The sequence below is a fragment of the Polypterus senegalus genome, chromosome 4, assembly GCF_016835505.1.
Source record: "Polypterus senegalus isolate Bchr_013 chromosome 4, ASM1683550v1, whole genome shotgun sequence".
Lineage (NCBI taxonomy): Eukaryota > Metazoa > Chordata > Cladistia > Polypteriformes > Polypteridae > Polypterus > Polypterus senegalus.
In genome coordinates, this window is record NC_053157.1 from 252908941 (window position 1) to 252928647 (window position 19707).

Genomic DNA, 19707 nt, shown 5'->3' on the forward strand with positions numbered 1-19707 from the left:
CATCTCCAAGTGAAGATTTCACACCACTGCCAACTTGTCCAGGCCATGCTGCACCACTAAGATCAGGCTGAGAGAAGAACACAAGATGCTGAATGAAGACCCTGAGACCCCCTGAATGTCATCATGGCTCATACAGGTAGCTCTTGTCACTGTTAACATCAAAGTGCACAAGATTACCATTAGAAAGATGAGGCACATATTAGGTGTGCACTGACTTGAGCAAATTCACTCTTATTTAGTGCACAGGGTGAGGATTTGATTCTTACTGATTTATTTCTTTTTCTGGACATTTCTACCTTAACTGCCACACAATTTAAGAAATATACATGTCTTTAAAAAAAAATGACTTTGGATATTCTCATTAAGCGTAATGTGCTGTTTGGCCCAAGATATGTCACAGCTTCAGTCAAAGGTTCATGATGTTCAAGTCACTTTAGATTTTTCCTTATTCAAAAATGTTTTTCTAATTTATCATTTATTAGGTAACCTATTATTTGTTATCACACACCCGAGCAGGTGCTCTTTATCCAAGTTCAATTAAAAGTGTTTTCAACTCTCATTTCAATCTTCTAAAAACATCAAATCACCCACCGTTAGAATTTATAAATGCTCTCTTTTTTTTGTATTTAATCACATTACTCACTTATTCCAACACTCCCAGGTGACTCTTCTCCTTCTCTCCCATTTCCCTCGGTGATTTTCTCTTCAGACTCTGATAACTCTGATTTCAGCTCTGCAGAATTCTCCTGTGTAGCCAGTCGTCCTGTATTAGTGGACCAGGGCTGTAAACTTGATGGAGATTCTTCACAGGCCTCTTGCTTGAAAATTTCCTCAGTTTCATGCTTTTGAAGTTCAAGACCAACGGAGAAATCATTCAAATCCTCAGCTTTAATGGCAGCAGTCACCCCCTTGCACTCCTCCTCCTCTTTAAAATCTGAAATTCTTTCTTCGTGATCCTCCAGCTTCACACACACATCCTCTGATATGAGCCGCTCACAGTCCTCTTCTTTAACGTCCACCGTTTTTTCATCAACACCATCTTCTTTGGCAGAGGCCATGTTCTGTGGGAAACTCTTCTCTCTCTTTAAGTGTCTGCCCTTCTGTTCTCACATTCACTTCTCACATGGGCAGCCCTGAGCTGGAGGCCATTAGACACCTCAGTGTATGGACATGTGAAATGGGAAAGCCCTGTGAAAATAAAAGTGTAGAATTAACTTCATAAAGTCAGTAAAAATAATCAGCACACTTCAGGGTCACAGTGCCTTCCATGAGGTTTGGGTCAAAGTCACATTTTTCTTGATTTCCTCCTCTGCATCACAGTTTAAAATTACAAATCAAACAATTTAGATGTGATTAAAGTGCACTGCAGACCTTCATTAAAGGGGATTTGCATACATTTCAGTGCCACCATGTAGATATGACAACACTTTATCTACACGGCACCATCATGTGTGGACACAGCAACGGCAGGTCTATTAAAGCCGTCATATTTAGGGCTTTGTTGGATATCCTCGCTGGACTTGAACTGCACATCAGGGGCCTCATGTATAAACGGTGCGTACGCACAGAAATGTTGCCTAAGAACCTTTCCACGTTCAAATCGCGATGTATAAAATCTACACTTGGCGTAAAGCCACGCACTTTTCCACGGAACCTCATGCCTTGTCATACGCAAGTTCTCCACTCGGTTTTGCAAACTGGCGGCACCCAGCGTCAAAGCAATGGTACTGTTCTTGTTTGATTACTCATTATTTTCATGACGCGGCTTTATAAATACACAGAAACTAAACGCATATTGTTTATTAGTGTATTGCATCTGATTGTAATTAACTCGTAACAATATAATGGTCCAGGGAACAGCCATAGTATTCCAAATACCATAACTGCTTTAGCGTTGTTACTCTCACTTCTCCTTCTTCTTCTTCTTCTTTCAGCTCCTCCCATTAGGAGTTGCCACAGCGGATCATCTTTTTCCATATTACTCTCACAGCACCACTTGGAGTATTTATATCACTGTATCTGAGTGTGAATCACAGCAGCAGCTGATCGGAAAGAGAATTATCGGTATACAGCTTTAAGGACACGCTGTCTCAGCCACTGCAAAACGTTTTAAAGCCTTTCCTGTACGGACCTCACGGTTCGAAACAGTTTAATCCCAAGAACTTTAAATGCAGCCAATCAAGTGCTCCTTGTAGAACTGTTAGGACTTATAAGTACAATCACCTCACTGTAAACTTGCACTACAGTTATAATATCGCACAACCCGAGCCACTTTATAAAGCGCGTATTTACATATGATGACAATATCATTTTTAAGGTGAAATGCAGCAAAATATGTTTATTATATTATACAGATAAAACTTTAACTTCATTTAAATAATCTATATTCTTCACTGGGAGTGTCTTTAAGGATAGAATAATCAAACATGTACTACAAAGATATTTCAATGTTCTTTAAACGTTTTGAAGAATCGGCGCTAAGCTTACAGATGGCTTAACTTCTATTACAGAGCTGATTGTATGGCGATCGGTTACTTGGGGAAAGAAAAGCACTGACTGCAGTGACGTCTACGCCAATATATATTGAATATAAAACAGAAAGAGAAAATAACAACACAGCTAAAAACACAGCGACAAATTTCGGCAAAAGTTAAATGCTTGTGTCATGAGCACGAGGCGGCTAGTGTCTGCAACATATGTGGCCATCCAACGTGCATGACATTGGCGGGCGAAGGAGCCACCGATTCTTCCTCTGCCCAGTGCCACCACAAACCTAGAGCCGCCCCTGAGTACTGCTGCAATAAATTATTTCATCGAAGTGAAACACATGTTTAATAACGTGCTTTAACTCCTATCATCATGAAAATGACATCACGTATACATCTCAGTATTTTAGTTATTCAGAGAGCTGTAATATCATGAATGTAATGGACTCTGTGTCCAGTCGGAGGAAGAGAGCCGGTTTAAGAAGCAAGTAGTGATTCACACACATAGAGCACATAGAAGATCAAATACAAAACAAAGCATTTAACGTGCTACTTTAATTACGATGTGATTTTAGAAACTGGTTAATTAAACAATTTTAAGATGAATTTTATGATGTTCTACTTTAATGACAAAATAAACTACGTGATTAAAGTGGAAATGTCGAGATTGAAGTGGACATTTCGTGCTTTTTCCCCACTGTGTGCCTTTTTTCTCTGTACCCTAATAAACTTTCATATGACACTCAGACAGTGGGCTACAACTCTTCTTTTCACGGCGACTTTGATATGTGACTTCTTTTTTATTTCCGGCACTGTGCGATTTTGTGGATGTGAGCTTTCATGTTTCTCCAACACGCTATGCCACTCGATCAACTTCCTTTTGTTGATTATACCACGGCTTATTTGAACAAATAGTATGTTTTTCCTTTGCCTCCACTTGGTATTCGCTGAAATTCTTATGTTTTCCCCCGTGCTTTTCTCATTCTCTTTTCACAGAAGGCTGCGCTTAAGGGCGATTTATATTGATTTGCATATTCAAATAGGTGTAATTCTGGGAGGATTTGGGGCGTTACATAATGCGCGTGCACGAGCGTTAGTTTTCACGCTGATCGGGATTTATGTAGCGGAAGAACGTGGAAGTTGGAGTACGCACAGATTCCTGCATCTGGAATTTTCTGTGCGTAAGTACATTTCGGCTTTTGTGCTTACGTCATGTTATAGTGCGAGTTCTACTCACAGCGTTATACATGAGGCCCCAGGAGCTTCATTCTGTTAAGTTGTTATATTCTATATCTTATATATGAGCTCCTATTTGTGGGGTTACAGGACTGCATCCCGACTGGGAGAAGGACATTCGGGGTTTGAGGAGAGTGGGTTAGTAAGAGGTTACTCGTGACAGGTGTGTTTTATGGGAGAGAAGAATAAAAAGTGTGTGGCTAACATCAAAGGTGTTGTGTTGTTATTTAAGTTTAACATTCATAGTAGAGGATGGCTGATAATTATAGAATCCTGCCAGCATTTGACAAGAGAAAGGCACACAAGAGCTAGAAAAATGAAGATTTAATATGGACACGGGTTACTGAGCTTAGAAATAAAAAACACACACTTGGGGTTGGACTGTTGCTTACAGGGAGAGCATTGAGATGTCAAATTTGAGCAGAAGACCTGAACAAAGATGAAGGTGTGACTATTCTGATAGAAAGGCTTGATGTTGTGTTTAAAGGAGAAAAAGGATCGTATCTATGAGGATATTCAGATTTTACAGAGTTAAAAGGGGCGAGTGCAGTTTATATGGTGGATTAGATCATCAATTTGGAGCAGAGATACTCCTGATGGGTAATTGCACGTCAAATCATCACACTTTTGGACCTCATCATCACAGATTTTAACAAAACCTAATTTTCTGGAGATGTTCATGACATTAAAATGTAGCTTTAGTGAACAATTGTCCAATTTTAAAATATAGGTATTTTTATTATTCAAATTTTAATATTATAATCACTCATAACATGGTCATTTTGGGGATAGCGTAGTATTTTCACAAACTATAGAGCTGGAAAAGAGCTTTAAAACGACATGAGAACCATTTATGATCAACTTCTATTTAGGTAGAAATAGCCAGTCAAAGTCCTAATCCAGCACTGTGTTCAAACTTTGTGATATTAAATCTTATTATTATTTTTGATCCAATTTCAGTTCCATGGGTCACTCAGAAACAGAAGTGGTGCCAGCTGAAATGCCAATGTTGTCAGTAAAACATCCTTAAAAAGGAATAATGAAAAATGACAAAGCAGTGATGTTTAATCAGCCAGTGACTCTTGAATTAACCAGCTCTGCTCATTAATGTGTGAACATCTCAGATAAAGAAACTAAAAACGATGAGCGTTGTGAACATGAGATTCTAAGAGTCTCAGAAAACAGGAGTACAGGAGAGAAACAAAAGGCTTTGTTAAACTTCACCTCCAATGTGGACCTCCTTCACTGGACCGATTACACAAACTGCTTCACTGCTCAGGAATCAAAGAAGCAGAGTGGGCTTCCTTACTTAAATAAAATGTTGAGAATTGTGAGAATCACCTGAAATACAGCAAACCCAAACTCAGAGCAGCTGTTGGTTTGTCGCTGGCCTATGAATACAATGAAACTGCGGCTATAGACTGACTTGAACGTCAAACAGGAGGACGGGGTCTTCACGTCATTGACACATTCACACGTTTCAGTTCAGGAAGTGTTGTAAAGACAAAGAGACCATCAGGAATTGTGAAACAATTCATTTATTCAATCTAAGATAAGAGTACATGGAGCTCCTCAGAAACTACTTAGTGATAATGGTGGGGAATCAGAGAGATGGCAGAGAATTTTAACATTGAAACAAAGACCACCACTGCATACAGTCGCTGGGGTAATGGACTACCTGAGAGACACAATCAGACACTCACAGAAATTATACAGAAAGTGATAAAGAATACTGGATGTGACTGGTTAGTGCCAGATTAGCGCCACAGGGCACTAATGGTAAAGAATACCATGCACAGTATTTATGGGTACAGCTCATATCAGCCGGTGTTTGGCTGAAATCCAAATCTTCCTTGTGTTCTCGTGGACAGACCACCCGCCCTAGAAGGCACCACTAGGAGTGTTTCAGTGGAGCACATATTCCAGTGCTGCACACTCCAAGAAGAGCATTTACTGAAGCCAAGTGTTCAGAGCGAATATGGAGAGCACTCCAGAGACAGGTTAATTTTGAAAATGATAAATCTGAGACAAAGTGGACGACAAAAGAGTGGACTGTGCAGAATGGAAGGGACCTGCAGATGTCATTGGACAGGATGGAGTTGTGAAATGTGTCAGATGTGGAGGTGCTCTTGGAAGGACCCACCATTCTAGACTACGTAAAGTCAACGGTAAAGGTGACAATTGACGTACCACCATCAGTGAGAGAGATGGAGAGAGAGATTTATTGAACACTTCATCAGATAATGAAGACACTGGAGATGAGAAGGAGACTCTAAACTCTTCAGTCCCAGTAGAAGATGTCAATGTTGAAGTTGAGCAAACTCACAGGTTAAGACGGAGTCGTTGTGTTTGTCTAAAAAAGGGTCAAACTGAGAGATATGTGGACAGAGATGGTGGCATACAGATAAAGAATTAGATTGGGCTGGCAAAGCAGAAATTGGTATAATTTAGAGTTTACTGATCCTGACAGCATTGCTGACACAGAAGGGTCTGTTGACACATCAAGTGTGGATAATCTGCAAGATGAACCAGAAACTAATGAACTGCAACTATGGGACTTGTGTGTGGAAATCATGGAGATATCAGCTGAGTCAGCAAAGCAGGAAGAGATAAGCATGAGGAGGTGGAAAACCACAAGATGGATATGCCCTTTAAAAAGCGACTTCAGAGTTGGTCTCGTCCATTGCAAGAGATGGACGTCTGAAGCTGAGCTCCATTAGCAGTGGTTTTTATTATTTCTTATTTTCCCAAGGTATCCTGTATTTATCCAACCCGAGGCTTCTATTACCGTATATGCAAGCATATATAAACATGGTCGACAAGAAAGGGGGTCAGAAAGAAACGGAAAAGAAACTTAACATTACATCTAAGCCTAGACTGGCAAGTCCAAGTTCAAGTTTAAGGTACGGCCTATCAGAGACTGACCTGGAACAGACAGGCGAAAGCCCAGAGTCCTCTGGACCACAGTCCACTACATCGTCTCCAGTTGAGAGCAAAAATGGGAATGAATGTGCAAGTGATGCAGGTCACGATAGCTCACCGGTTGGAGAAGATCACTTGAAACTGGAAAAGTCCTTTCAGTCCGTGCTTTCACCTACACCTTGCGCGGCTGTAAATAAAGAATGATACAAAGAAAGAAATAAATACAGTAGTATGCTGAAGACAAGCGAGAAGACGCGGCGGGAGCTGCAAAAGCTGCAGCAGGATAATAATAAGACTCAGAGAAACGCGTATATAATCACTTTGAGGTGGCCCTTAAATGCATGCTGGAAAAAATTGAGGAGCACATTCAGGAAAATGCATCTAAACTGAGCACATCTGCCAATCAGCTGGAGGATGTTAAGCAGACATTCACGATTCGAATTGAAACAGACGAAAATCTACCATCCACCGCTGATGGAAAAGCAACAGCTGTGAATTCCAAATGCAAAAAACTTGGAGACAGACTTGCTGCTCTGGAAGATGGATGCAGAAGGAATATTAGAATTGAAGGTCTACTTGTGAATCGTGAAAGTCCAAACCCACTGATATTCGTAGCTGAACTATTCTCCAAAATAATTGGAGAGGACTTTAAATCAGACACCGAGATAGCTGTACCTTATCGCATACGAGGATCGAACAACTCTAAGCGTAGGACATTTATTGTGTGCTTCGAGAAGTTAATATCTAAATTAAATGTAATGTCACTTATCAAACAGAAACAAGAGATGATGTTTGAAAATAACCTCATTCGTATTTTCCCTGACTTCTCACCCTCAACAGCTACTAAGTGTGCCTCTTTTTATAATATTAAACAGCACTTACGAAAAGCCGATATCAGATACAGCCTCTTGTATCCTGCCAAACTGGAAGTGGAAATTCAAGGAAAACATTACATATTTACAAGTAGAGAGGAAGCAGATAAAGAGTTAAAAAGCTGATTCTGACACTTTCCTGAAATAAGACCGTGAGTCGCACCCTGTCATGGCATTGTAAAGATGATATCACCGGCTGTCTGATCTGTTTGCAATGACACTGGTACCGTAATTATACACCCTGTTCCCTTCTCGATTACCATCTGTTTTTATTTTAATTACAGTTTTACACGTTTATGTATATACTAGACATTAAGCCTGTTACAATAACGGGCGCTAGAACAGTAGTGCATAAACATTTGTATGAACAGTCGATATTAAATGGCAAGGGACCTTGTATGTGGCTGTAACATGCGTCACTGTATTGTGTGCCTTTAATTTTCTCTCTCAGTAATACTGGTTTGTATTTCCGTAAAATGCCTGTAATTTTGTCGGACAGTAATACAGTGGAACCTCGGCTCATGACCATAATTCGTTCCAAAACTCTGGTTGAAACCAAATTTGGTCGTGAACCGAAGTCATTTCCCCATAGGATTGTATGTAAATACAATGAATCTGTTCCAGACCGTATGAACGAAGATTTTAAGCACAAACATAGCTAATTATACCATTGAATGCACAGTGTAATAGTAAACTAAATGTAAAAACATTGACTAACACTAAGAAAACCTTGAACAACAGAGAAAACTAACAATGCAAGAGTTTGCGCTATAGCCTTACGACCCGCTCGCTAAAAACACCTTTTTTTAATGAGTTTTAAGCACAGGGGACAAAAAATGAACATTTGAAAAATCCGTAATTTAATAAACAACCAAGAAAAGTAACATTACAACAATGCACACATGCGCCTGTGTGTGTGTGCGTGTCTGTCTCTGTTGCGGGTCTGTGTGTGTGTGCGTGCGTGCGTGCGTGCGTGCGGGAGTGTTTGTCTCTGTCGTGGGCGTGCGTGTGTGTGTGTGCGTGCGTGCGTGCGTGGGTGTCTGTCTCTGTGGCGGGCCTGTATGCGTGTGTGTCTGCCCCCCATGTGGGCCTGCCTGTGTGTTTGTGCGAGTGTGTGTCTTGTGTGGGCCTGCGTGTGCATGTCTGTCTCTCGCACGCACGCACCTGTGTGTCTCTCTCTCTCTCTCTCTCTCTCTCTCTCTCTCTCTCTCTCTCTCTCTCTCTCTTTCTCTTCACACACAGGGAATGCACAGGAAGAGACTGAACATGTGCCGTGATGCCCCGCGCATGCACACTTCACTAGAAGACACACACAGACGGACACCTGGGCGCACACAGGGGTTTTATTAAAGAGGATGATGTATGTGTGGAAGAAATTAAATTAGTAACCCATTTTTTTTTTGTACTATTCTAAAGGAGACTGTTTAACATCATTCCCTGGGTTTTTCATCTTAACCTTTCAAGAATGTTAAAGATTTTATTTTGTTTTGTTCTGCTTATAGTATTTAGACTGTATTGTCAATAGATATCTCTATTTTAATTCACCTACACCGCTGTAGGGGGCTTGTTTTGCTTTGGACGTGCTCGTTCTCTAGGTATGTCAGAGGACTGGGACTTTGTGAAGTGGGGTTCAGCCTCACGTAGGGAGGCAAAGCAGGGTGGGGGGGACCAGGGAGGGGGAGAAAGAGAGCAGGCTACCTCTAATCTATACTTTTAATCCTCATAATTATAATCACCAATGTAGCAACAGGCTGCATGGCAATAACCCCTGGGAAAAATGGAAATTAAGGTTAAAGCTGTCTCACTTTTGGTTAAGACTACAAAATTACATCAAAAATTCAGAATCAATGTCTCCAAGACGGGACAGTTAATTTTGTGAGCTGGAATGTTAAAGGCCTGAATCATGAATTAAAGAGAAAGAAAGCAGTCTCTCACCTAACAGGTCTAAACACTAAAATAGTATTTTTACAGGAGACCCATTTATAAAGCAAGGATCAGTTCCGGCTGCAAAAAGACTGGACTGGCCAAATGTTCCTTTCCAGCTTTACAAAGAAAACAAGAGGTGTGGGAATCCTCATCCATAGTCTCATTTGTAGCATCAGATGTAGTATCTGATCCTGAAGGGAGATATGTGATGGTCATGGGCAACTTATTTACTGTAAAGTGATTCTGATAAATGTTTATGCACCCAATGTGGACGATAGGGACTTCATCCAAAATGTATTTCCATCCATTCCCAATGTGAACACTGAAAATTAGAATGGCTGGGGATTTTAATGGTGTTTTCAATCCAGACCTACATGTTCTCCTGTCGCAGGGGTGATAACATCTAACACTGCAGAGACAATTACACAGATTGTAACTGACCACAACTTATCAGACCCCTGGAGGTTTCTAAACCCAAACTCAAGAACACATTCCTTCTACTCACCAGTACATCATTGCTACTCAAGAACTGATTATTTTTTTTGTAGATAATAATTTTTTGCCTACGATTAAATCCTGCAAGTACGACGCCATTGTTGTTTCCGACCATGCCCCTCTGATCCTGGAGATAAAATCATTATGGCCCACATACTCACCTCCCAGATGGTGTCTTAACCCACTTCTATTAGCAGACGAGAACTTTACAGAATTTATATCCAAACAAATCAGTTTTTTTTTTTTTCTACAGACAAATACATCCTCAGAGGTCTCTGCAGAAATACTCCTTCTTAAGAGGACAGATTATCTCATATCTTTCCCACAGAAATAAACTGGAAACCAAGAAAGTATCAGAGCTAACCAAAGAAATTACTAGAATAGATGAAGAACGTGCCAGGTGTCCAAGTGAGGCTCTTCATAGGAGAAGGCAGGCTCTGCATTCAGAACTCAACCTCTTAAAAACTAAAGAAACTGATCAACTCATTTATAAATCATGACATCATTACTGTGAACATGGAGAGAAAGCTAATAAGATCTTAACTCAACAAATCCACAAGCAAGAAGTTCACAATGCAATCCCAGCAGTCACCAACAGAAACGGAGATAAAATCATTGGCCATAAAAATATAACGCACACATTCAGAGACTACTATAAATCCTTATATTCTACTGAGTTTACAGAAGACAACACACAATTGAATGTATTTCTGGATACATTACAGATACCACAAATAGACACTCTTAGTGCGGAGGAACTGAATAAACCTCTGGACTATCAGAATTACTAGATGATATAAAGTCACTTCAGAGTGGGAAAGCAGCAGGCCCAAAATTCTCACTTAGAGGATCGGTGCAGAAGTTTATCAAAACCCGGCAGGATCTAATTAATAACATTTTAGAATAAGATTTTAAAGCACTGAGGAGGCAGATTCTTTACCCTATTCTCTTTTATTCTTCTACATTTATCTATATTCACTTATTAATTTATCTATTTGCTTATTTTTACTACATTTAAGTTTTATTCTGCTGCCCATGCTCTCTTTCTCAGGGGTGGGGGTTGATTTGTTTTAATCCTATTCTTGTAAAATTGATCTACTTGTGTGGAATGTTGTGTGATTTCAATAAAATCAATAAAGAATTTAAAAAAAATAAAATAAAAAGAGACTTCAGCATGAATCGTACCTAAAGCACCCCGAGTGGCAAGACAGGAGTGGGCTCAACAGGGATTCACCAACATGGGCATCAGAATCTGCTCGCCAAGGTCTCTGAGGCGGCACTGCCACTTTAAACAATGAGGACAGACAGTTGAGCTCCAGCCCATAATAGTCGAGTCGCGGCTCTGCAGCTTTCACATTTTTATGGCTTCATATGGTTGGATGCAAACAGCCCTGATGGGCTCACCACTACCCTGATTTGAGTCCTGATCTTCATTTACCAAGTAAGTTAAAGTATCAAAGAGAACAGAAATACTGAAAGTAGTTGTGAAAGATAAGACACTAAATAAAAAAATACCGTTTAAAATAACAAAACTGTACTCGTAATGCCAGGCCAGCTGTAGATTTTACTGTCTAGCAGCACTAGCACTAGCTTGTGTAATGTTTGTAGTTTTATTACCTATTAAATAAATCAAAGTCTCCCTGTTACAGTGAAAGCACACGAGCATTTTTACTGATAAGATAATACAACAAAAAATGAAATCATTTAAAATTATTTCTAATAGGTCTCAATATGAGACAAACTGGTGGAAACGAAACCTGAACGCGCCTGTAAAGTTACATCGTGCGACGCCACTTTAACAAAGTTTGCCGATGACGACTTTAGAGGAAAAAAACACAAAGAACACGCAGAGCTCGAGAAAATTCAGAAATAAACGACGAGGCCGTGCGGGAGCGAGCGGCTGAACAAGCGCGTGCCCGACAGACAGCACAGTTCGGAGCATGCGCGAAATCAAAAGGCGAAGCGGTACGTAAATGTGCACGAGCGCGAAGTGAGCAGAAGCAATCCCGAGTTAACGCACCTCCGCCAAGTCAGATGTAGCTTTACATTTCACGGGACACCAAGCGGAAAATAAATGAACGTAGCAGCAGCTAAAAGTGCGCGACCAGCGTCAACCACAATAAAGTCGTGAAGGTGCGATTTGCTGTGCCGCCGCCGCCTCCTCCTCCACGTAGCGCTCAATCCCCAACACTTAAATGCGAACCACGCGGCGTCAGGCACCTCCTCAAATTAAAAGCCACCCAGCATGTCACGATCTTCAGTCAATGCTGGCATTCCCACTCGTACGCGATCCCCACGTTCGACTTTGTCTCACCTTCCGCACCTTTGCTTGATCTTATGGCCGTGAAGAAGTCTGAGTACGAGCATTTCATAAGAGCAAACTAGTGATGTGCTGTTGGATACTGACGTGCCGAGCTTTCGATACGCCGCTATGATGCTTTTTTTTGACATGCTCCTGTCACGTGATTTTGAGGCGCGCTAGCGTCATGACGTCATTGATATCTGCGCAGTAAACAGCCGAGTTGCTCAACCCCTTCGTTTGCTGAACGGCTTTGGCTCAAAGTGTAAAAGCAGTTGTCCCTGCTGCATCTGTAATGGGAGTCGCGTATGGTCTCTGCCCAAATTTTTAAAAGAGCTATGTAGTACTTGTCTGTAAGTTAACAAATACGTTTAGCAGACATTATGAACGATTCACATGGGGCACCTCGTTCCTTGGTGTGTAGTCTTGTCTACCTAGAATCTTTAACAAATTAATAAGCATATTTTGCGAAAGGCAGCACGCATTATAACAATCCAGCGTCTCTTCTACCCCATGTTGATCATATCAGAGAGAAACGCTTCACCAAAGCCGACTTGTATACACGCACGACACTCCTCATTAAACGTTTTTAGTATTCAGTGATTCCCAGATCTGTAGCTGATTTAAAAAGCAATGTGAGTAAAAGCGAGCTCTGCAGAACTAATCACAACTGTCTTTAAAACAGAATCAGTGCAATCAACAGCGTCTTCTGTAATTTAGGGAAAGCCTCGGGATTTCTGCGTTAATGAGACAAAAATGTTGAAAAGAAACTGCGAATTCATCCAGAGGTGGACATAAAGATCACTCAAGTACTGAGAAGTAGGAGCAGCTGGATAAGCACATCTGGAGCCAAACTTTCAAAAATCATCTGACTTTTTCAGCAACATCCTTTCCTTGTGAATTCATCTTTACAAAGGGGGTAAATAAGTAGACTTCTGAAGTGCAACACAACACTTACACTGGCACGCGTTACAATATGGAGCAAATGCAGTGGATAATACCGACAATGTACACCTTCAGAAGTGGAATAAATCGACTGTACACTGAAGCATTCCAACGTAAAAATACAAAGGAGAACATTTAAGATAAATGACGAGTTTTGTTAATTATAAACAATGCAACGTAACTATTATATATGTTGTTACTTTTTAATTCTCACCAAACATGACATATCTACATGGGAAATGAATATGGGTAATATGTTTATAATAATTCTGATTAAAATACACTGTCAAAATATATTAATGAACAGAGACACATTGGCCTTTTATCACAAAGCGTGTGCGCTGTCATTTAGGACACAATGCATTGTTAACGTCACGCACTCTCCACTGACGCGATGTCACGAAAACAAAGAAACAGCGCAGTCCATGAAACTCACAGACTCCTTGATTTCTGACCTTATGATTAGTTGTCAATATCATATAAATAAAGTCATTTTAAGAAGATGACAAGTCTGCTACAGTCTGTTCAATAAACGCTCCGTTTAAAATGTTTTCATATACAGAATATAAAACAGAATCTCAATGAAGCGGGACTTGTGAGTAGTAACGAATAATAAGTGACACTGAGAAATTATAATTCATAATAACGGGAACAAGTAAAACTACGACTTCCTAAAACGGACACTGTAAACGTAGGCATTTCAATAACTAAGTTAGGAGGCTTGTGTGTTCATTTCAATGTCGATTTAAGAGCTCAGTAAGCCACCTGTTGTACTAAACGGCCGCTCAAACAGCACTTAACAGTAAATAGTCTAACAACTCAATATAAGACAATGAAACGAAGAGGCCGCGCCGCCGACAATGAAGGCTCACGCTGTCCTGCTGCGTGTTTGGAAGGCGCTGATTGGCTGAAACTGTTTATAGCGAATTGTCCCAAGATGGAAGTGCCGTATAGCGATCAGAAACGAAAAGACACATTTAACATTCAACCTACCGACAGATTTTACATACAAGAACTGGGGACTGGGGACCCTGGGGAACCCAAGGATAATTTAATATAAAAAGCAATCATTATAGCAAAATAATAACAATATTAGTAACAATAACAAATCTTATTTCTTATCAGATCATTATTAGTTATGTAAATTGTGAAGTATCAATTCAGTATCACAAAGAAAGTCAGACACGCTGCTGTTTGAAACTTATGTTCTCCACTTTACTTCTTTATTGAACACCAAACGCCCCAAACACCTTTTTTGTTACATTTCAGCTTCCAACTACGGCAACTCCAAAATACCAAAAACACAAACATCCGATCTCAATACACCACAACACCCCCCTACAGTTCGTTAGACACCCCGTAATACCCATTTCGTATGATTCACCACACTTTCTCAGTGTTACCCATTGGAAGCATAACATCTGAACACCTTCCCATTAACATCAAACATATCTACCTGGTTGTCTTTTGATGTCCTTTCTCCATTTTAAGGATCATAGCCCTTAGGTGGTCTAATCACTCTCTGAGATCTACGCAGAGCTGAAGACTCCTCCACAACTTCTGTTCTGTCATTCATGTTAGAGCTGACAATAACAGCAGTATCACTGTTCATTTCTTCCTTATGAATAATCCTGGATGATACACTGCTATTACACTACAATACAATACAATATAATTTATTTTTTGTATAGCCCAAAATCACACAGGAAGTGCCGCAATGGGCTTTAACAGACACTGCCTCTTGACAGCCCCCTAGCCGACTCTCTAAGAAGACGAGGAAAAACTCCCCAAAAAAAACTTTGTAGGGAAAAAATGGAAGAAACCTCGGGAAAGGCAGTTCAAAGAGAGACCCCTTTCCAGGTAGGCTGGGCGTGCAGTGGGTGTCAAAAGAAAAAAGGGGGTCAATACAATACAATACAATACACAGAACAGAACAAATCCTCAATACAGTATACAAATAATAATTATTACAAGTACGGAGCAGAATTTAACAGTAGATGATATCCCATAATATGATTTGGATTTGTTCAGAGTCCTGGAGACCTCATCCATCAAGTTGCCTCCCCCCATTTGTCCATTCCATGGCTTAAACAGCGCTGGGCCAGCCAATCCGATGACAGGACCCCTCAACCCTATAATTCCTGCGATCCTCCATCAGGGATGACTTTACCTTAGCACTGAAAAAAATGTTTTGTTTTTTTTTTTAAATTAATACATTTTTTAAGGTAAGTTGTTGCACAAAATGTATTCATGTACATCCACTTCTATATAATTACATTATATTTACCAATTGTTTTTTAGTACTTGCAGCTCACTTATTTTGAGTATAATTTGCCTTACTGCAACTAGTTATGCATGTTCAGTTTACCTAAATGTTTTACATAAATGGTTTCAAGAAAAATGTGTTGTTTTTTTTTTTTAAGTAAAATGAACTCAATCTGTGTTGTAATGCTAGGAATTACTAATAAATATTTCTGAGTAAACTGAATTTAGTGTATAAAATGACAATATAGGGGTGGCACGGTGGCCCTTGCAGTTTGGAGACCTGGGTTTGATCCCGGGTCCTCCCTGCGTGGAGTTTACTTGTTCTCCCCGTGTCTGCGTGGGTTTCCTCCCACAGTCCAAAGACATGCAGGTCAGGTGCATTGGTGATCCTAAATTGTCCCTAGTGTGTGGGTGTGGGTGTGTGTATACGCGCCCTGCGGTGGGCTGGCACCCTGCCCGGGGTTTGTTGCACCCGTGTTGGCTGGGATTGGCTCCAGCAGACCACAGTGATCCTGTAGTTAGGATATAGCGGGCTGGATAATGGATGGATGGATGGATAAAAATATAGTATTTATTAATGTATTTAAGCTGTTGTTAAACTTTGAAAAATTCAAATTTAGGACAGAAACAATCGAAACTAAGTTTTGAAACAAAGCTTTAAGTAACTTTATTGTCAAAGAAAATGAAAAGTATACAGAAATGTTGCTTTGCCAGAATGTTGACATATGAAACTGCGCATTTGAAGAATCTCATGAAGTGCAACTTTACAACAGAACAGAATCCTCTCTTTAACAGTATTACAGAAATGCTTTACAAGACAAGAGCAGACACTACAGACTTGCACATATCATGTTGTTCAGGCCAACAAAAGTTTAGGGGGCAGCCTTTTAGCATTGATTTGCTTGAGTAGTTTTTGCACAAATTCATTGTAGCATTTTAGCTCTTTGGGATACTGCGAGTTTAGTGCCTAAATCATCCCTATAAATCACATACACCCTTCACAGCCAAGAATTTAGACCAATAAACTTACCAGAGATGTTTGTTGTTTAAGAAGGAAATGAGTCCTGTTCCAGTCCAAGATTGAGGACCAGTAAAACCTACAAGATAAGAGTGGGTTTCAGTGCCAGGGCAAGTGGATGCACTGGTAGCAAGCACCAGCTTCTGTTTAGTAATCTGTAAGGTTTCTAATTAAGTATAAAATATATTTGTTTCTTTATCTAAACTTAGCTTTCCAGGCAGAAATGACATATAATGAATATTAAAGTAAGGTTAAAACTGTACAGAAGAGGCTAGAGCCAGGGTGAACTCTGATTTAAAGTAACTAAAGTTTAATCCATTATATTTACCTTGACTGGTACATAAAGAGCTGGATGACGATCTTGGGGAATTAGACCAATTAGGGTCACATAGTTTTCTACATTTTTCCAAATTGGATATCTTTACTAACCTGATCATGTATAGATACCCAAAAGATTTTCATGCTCGGTTTTTAAGGTTCTTGTTTGTTTAAACAAAGCTGACATTACGTTTTATTTCACAGCACATCTTTGCTGTACATCTCCAGTAGTCCCCGCGTCAGCCGTGTTAATGGAGCTCACCTAAACTACAGTGGAGCTAACAAGTGATGTCCGTGACTGCAGTTACAGCTCTGACTCCGGTCAAGTATCATCACGGTCCATTCCGACGGCTGCAGGACTCACTCGTGCAACCAGCGAACATACCGTCTTGAGAGGAGTTTTCCGGAGCAGCAAAAGGGTCCGTGCATTGACTTTCACTGTAGCTTCTACATCTGCCATGTTTTGAAAGAGCATGATTTTTAATCGTGATTAATAATGAAAACGACCTAGTAATAATCTTAACATCCATGAGTTGTGCTGATTTAAAGAACCTACGAGGAGAACCGCACCAGTTTGTTAGCAATGCATACCTCTCCCAAAGTCGGGCTGCCAACATTTGATAATATTTCCCTTGTTAATGTACAAGCAATTAAACGGAATCATATTGTGTTACCCGCTTGTACAATGAAATGTTTAGTTATCACGGACTAATGTTAGCTGACGTTAACACCGTTAATTTGTAACTGAAGCTAGAGCAACGTTAGGTTGCAGTTAAACACACGAAAATACAATACCATATGTCAAACATTTATTAATGAAATTTCAGTATTTGTTAAGGAAAAAGAACACTTGTGCAAATACGAATGTATTACGTGATATATGCATTCTCAATAAAGCAAAGTCTAATAAATAAAGTAATACAAAGATTTAATCACCAGGGACAAAGCAAACAGAAAATGGCGAATTCGTTTCAAATGGGTGTACAGGGCTTTTCGCGGTCAAAACACGTTAGTTTACGGCAGTGACTACACGCATGCGTGAGATGTCTTAATTTTTTTAAGATGATATTAAATAAGTTAAATAAGTTTGATGAAAACATAGAAAAAATGATTTGAAACAACCCATGACTGTCGATTAGAATCAAAAACGCATTGCATTAATGAAATCTGCCAAAATTAATTATGTTGTATTTACTAGGGACCAAAATCATTTTTATCAGTACAATCCGAGTCACTTCCTTTAATTTTGTTAGACACCGGTCCCGTTTGTTCAGTTACTGTCCCAAGAATCCACATTGTTCCACCTCCTGTGGTATTCTAAAATATACTGTGTCATCTGCACTGAATGACCTGTCTACTGCATGTTGGTCCTCATGGAACATCTACAGCAACATCAGGCTTAATAAAATCCAACCTGGCTTGAAGACTAGGAGATGGACCTGTTGTGCAGTTAGGAGGAGTGTGATATTGCATTAAGAATAATGACATTTTGTCTTCAGTATCTACTGATAAATGTGCCAGTGTTTAAATGCCTCCTTTGAACATCTTCACATCCCTTTCCGCTCGTCCATTGGTGGCTGGGTGTCCAGGAGTGCTAGTGATGTGTTTGATTCCATTTTGCTTCACAAAAGTTTGAAACTCCTCTGAAGTGAATTGCGTGCCATTGTCTGTAACTTTGTGTTCTGGCAGACCATATGATGCAAACCGGCATCTCAATCTGAAAATTGTTGCTTTAGAGTTAAAATTTGGCACCCTAAATATTTCTATCCATTTAAAATAGCCATCCACAATGATCACAAACATGTTATTTAAAATGGACCTTCAAAGTCAAGGCGTAACCTGTCCCAGCAAGCACCAGGGAAATCCCATGGGTGAGGTGGAACTTGTCCTGACATCTTTTGTTCAACCTGACAACTCTAACACTGCTTGCAGACCTGGTCGATGTCACGGTCTGTTTTTGGCCCCCATACATATTTATGAGTCAGGGATTTCATTTTCACTATTCCTGGGTGTCCATTGTGGAGCTCTGCTAATTCTCTCAGTTTCAAGGGCACTGCTACTCTCATTCCCCATAAGATGCCACCTTGCTCAATTGAAAGTTCATCTTTTCAAATGTCATATGGTTTTCAATTTTCCACCTTCCATAATAAATCTGAGAACCTTGGACAACTCACTGTTTGTGTGCGATGCTCTTGCAACTTACTGGGCCTTTAATGGAGCATCTTGTGAATGCTCAACTAATAGGGAGTGAATCTCTTCAGACAAGGCCCTTGTTGCAGGATCATACATTTCTGGAAGGGGAAATATGAAAGTCCATTGGCATTAGCATGTGCCTCCGAGGATCGATATTCAATTTAGTAATCATAAGCTGACAGAAGGATGGCCCATCTCTGCATACGTGCAGCAGCCATTGAAGGTAATCCTTTGTGTTCTCCAAATAAACTTGGTTTATGATCTGTAACCAATTGAATTTTCCTCCCCCATAATTACTGGTGACATTTGTTGATTCTGAAAATCATGGCGAAGGCCTCTTTTCTCGATTTGCAGGAGCCAATGTGTGAGATGAAGACACAATAGGGTGCTCTACTCATGATGGCATAGAGTGTTAAATCTCAGCTCCAAGGCCATGCTGTGCAGAAGCATCACAAGCTAGGATGAAGGGCAGGATTGGGTCATAATGCACGAGGACTTCACCACACATCAACAACTCTTGACATTCACTAAAAACATTTTGTTTCCGTTGGTTCCACCTCCAGGACATGTTTTCTTTTAATAGTTCATATCCAGGAGCCAGTACTGTACTTTGATTTGGCACACATTTGCCATACTAGTTTACTAGTACTAAGAATGCTCTCAGGTACTTCTGATAGGTGATGCTGGAGCTTCCTGTATGGCTTTAACTTTGTCTGCTGCTGTTTAACACAT

At 40.1% G+C, this 19707-nt stretch overlaps 3 protein-coding genes across 6 annotated transcripts in view; 1 reads left to right on the top strand and 2 right to left on the bottom strand.

The window, feature by feature from the left end:
- LOC120529050 (zinc finger protein 665-like) overlaps positions 1–11145 on the bottom strand; it is a 40886-nt gene extending 29741 nt beyond the window's left edge. Inside the window, exons 1-2 of the mRNA XM_039753109.1 lie at positions 11123–11145; positions 644–1188 (exon numbers count right to left, since the gene is read on the bottom strand). Of these exons, the coding sequence (XP_039609043.1) occupies positions 644–1058 (415 nt within the window). The 5' untranslated portion in view covers positions 1059–1188; positions 11123–11145. The remainder of the gene's footprint in view (positions 1–643; positions 1189–11122) is intronic.
- LOC120528471 (zinc finger protein 391-like) overlaps positions 1–12376 on the bottom strand; it is a 102842-nt gene extending 90466 nt beyond the window's left edge. The window contains exons 1-2 of one of the 4 annotated variants that reach the window (XM_039752640.1): positions 12261–12376; positions 6648–6831 (exon numbers count right to left, since the gene is read on the bottom strand). The gene's annotated coding sequence lies outside the window, so the exon portion shown is untranslated. Of the gene's footprint in view, positions 1–6647; positions 6832–12251 lie in introns of all 4 variants that reach the window. The other 3 variants (XM_039752639.1, XM_039752638.1, XM_039752636.1) reach the window with 3 other exon arrangements.
- Positions 1–19707, top strand: part of LOC120528477 (zinc finger protein 502-like) — a 691287-nt gene that overhangs the window by 574075 nt on the left and 97505 nt on the right. The gene's annotated exons all lie outside the window — the stretch shown is intronic.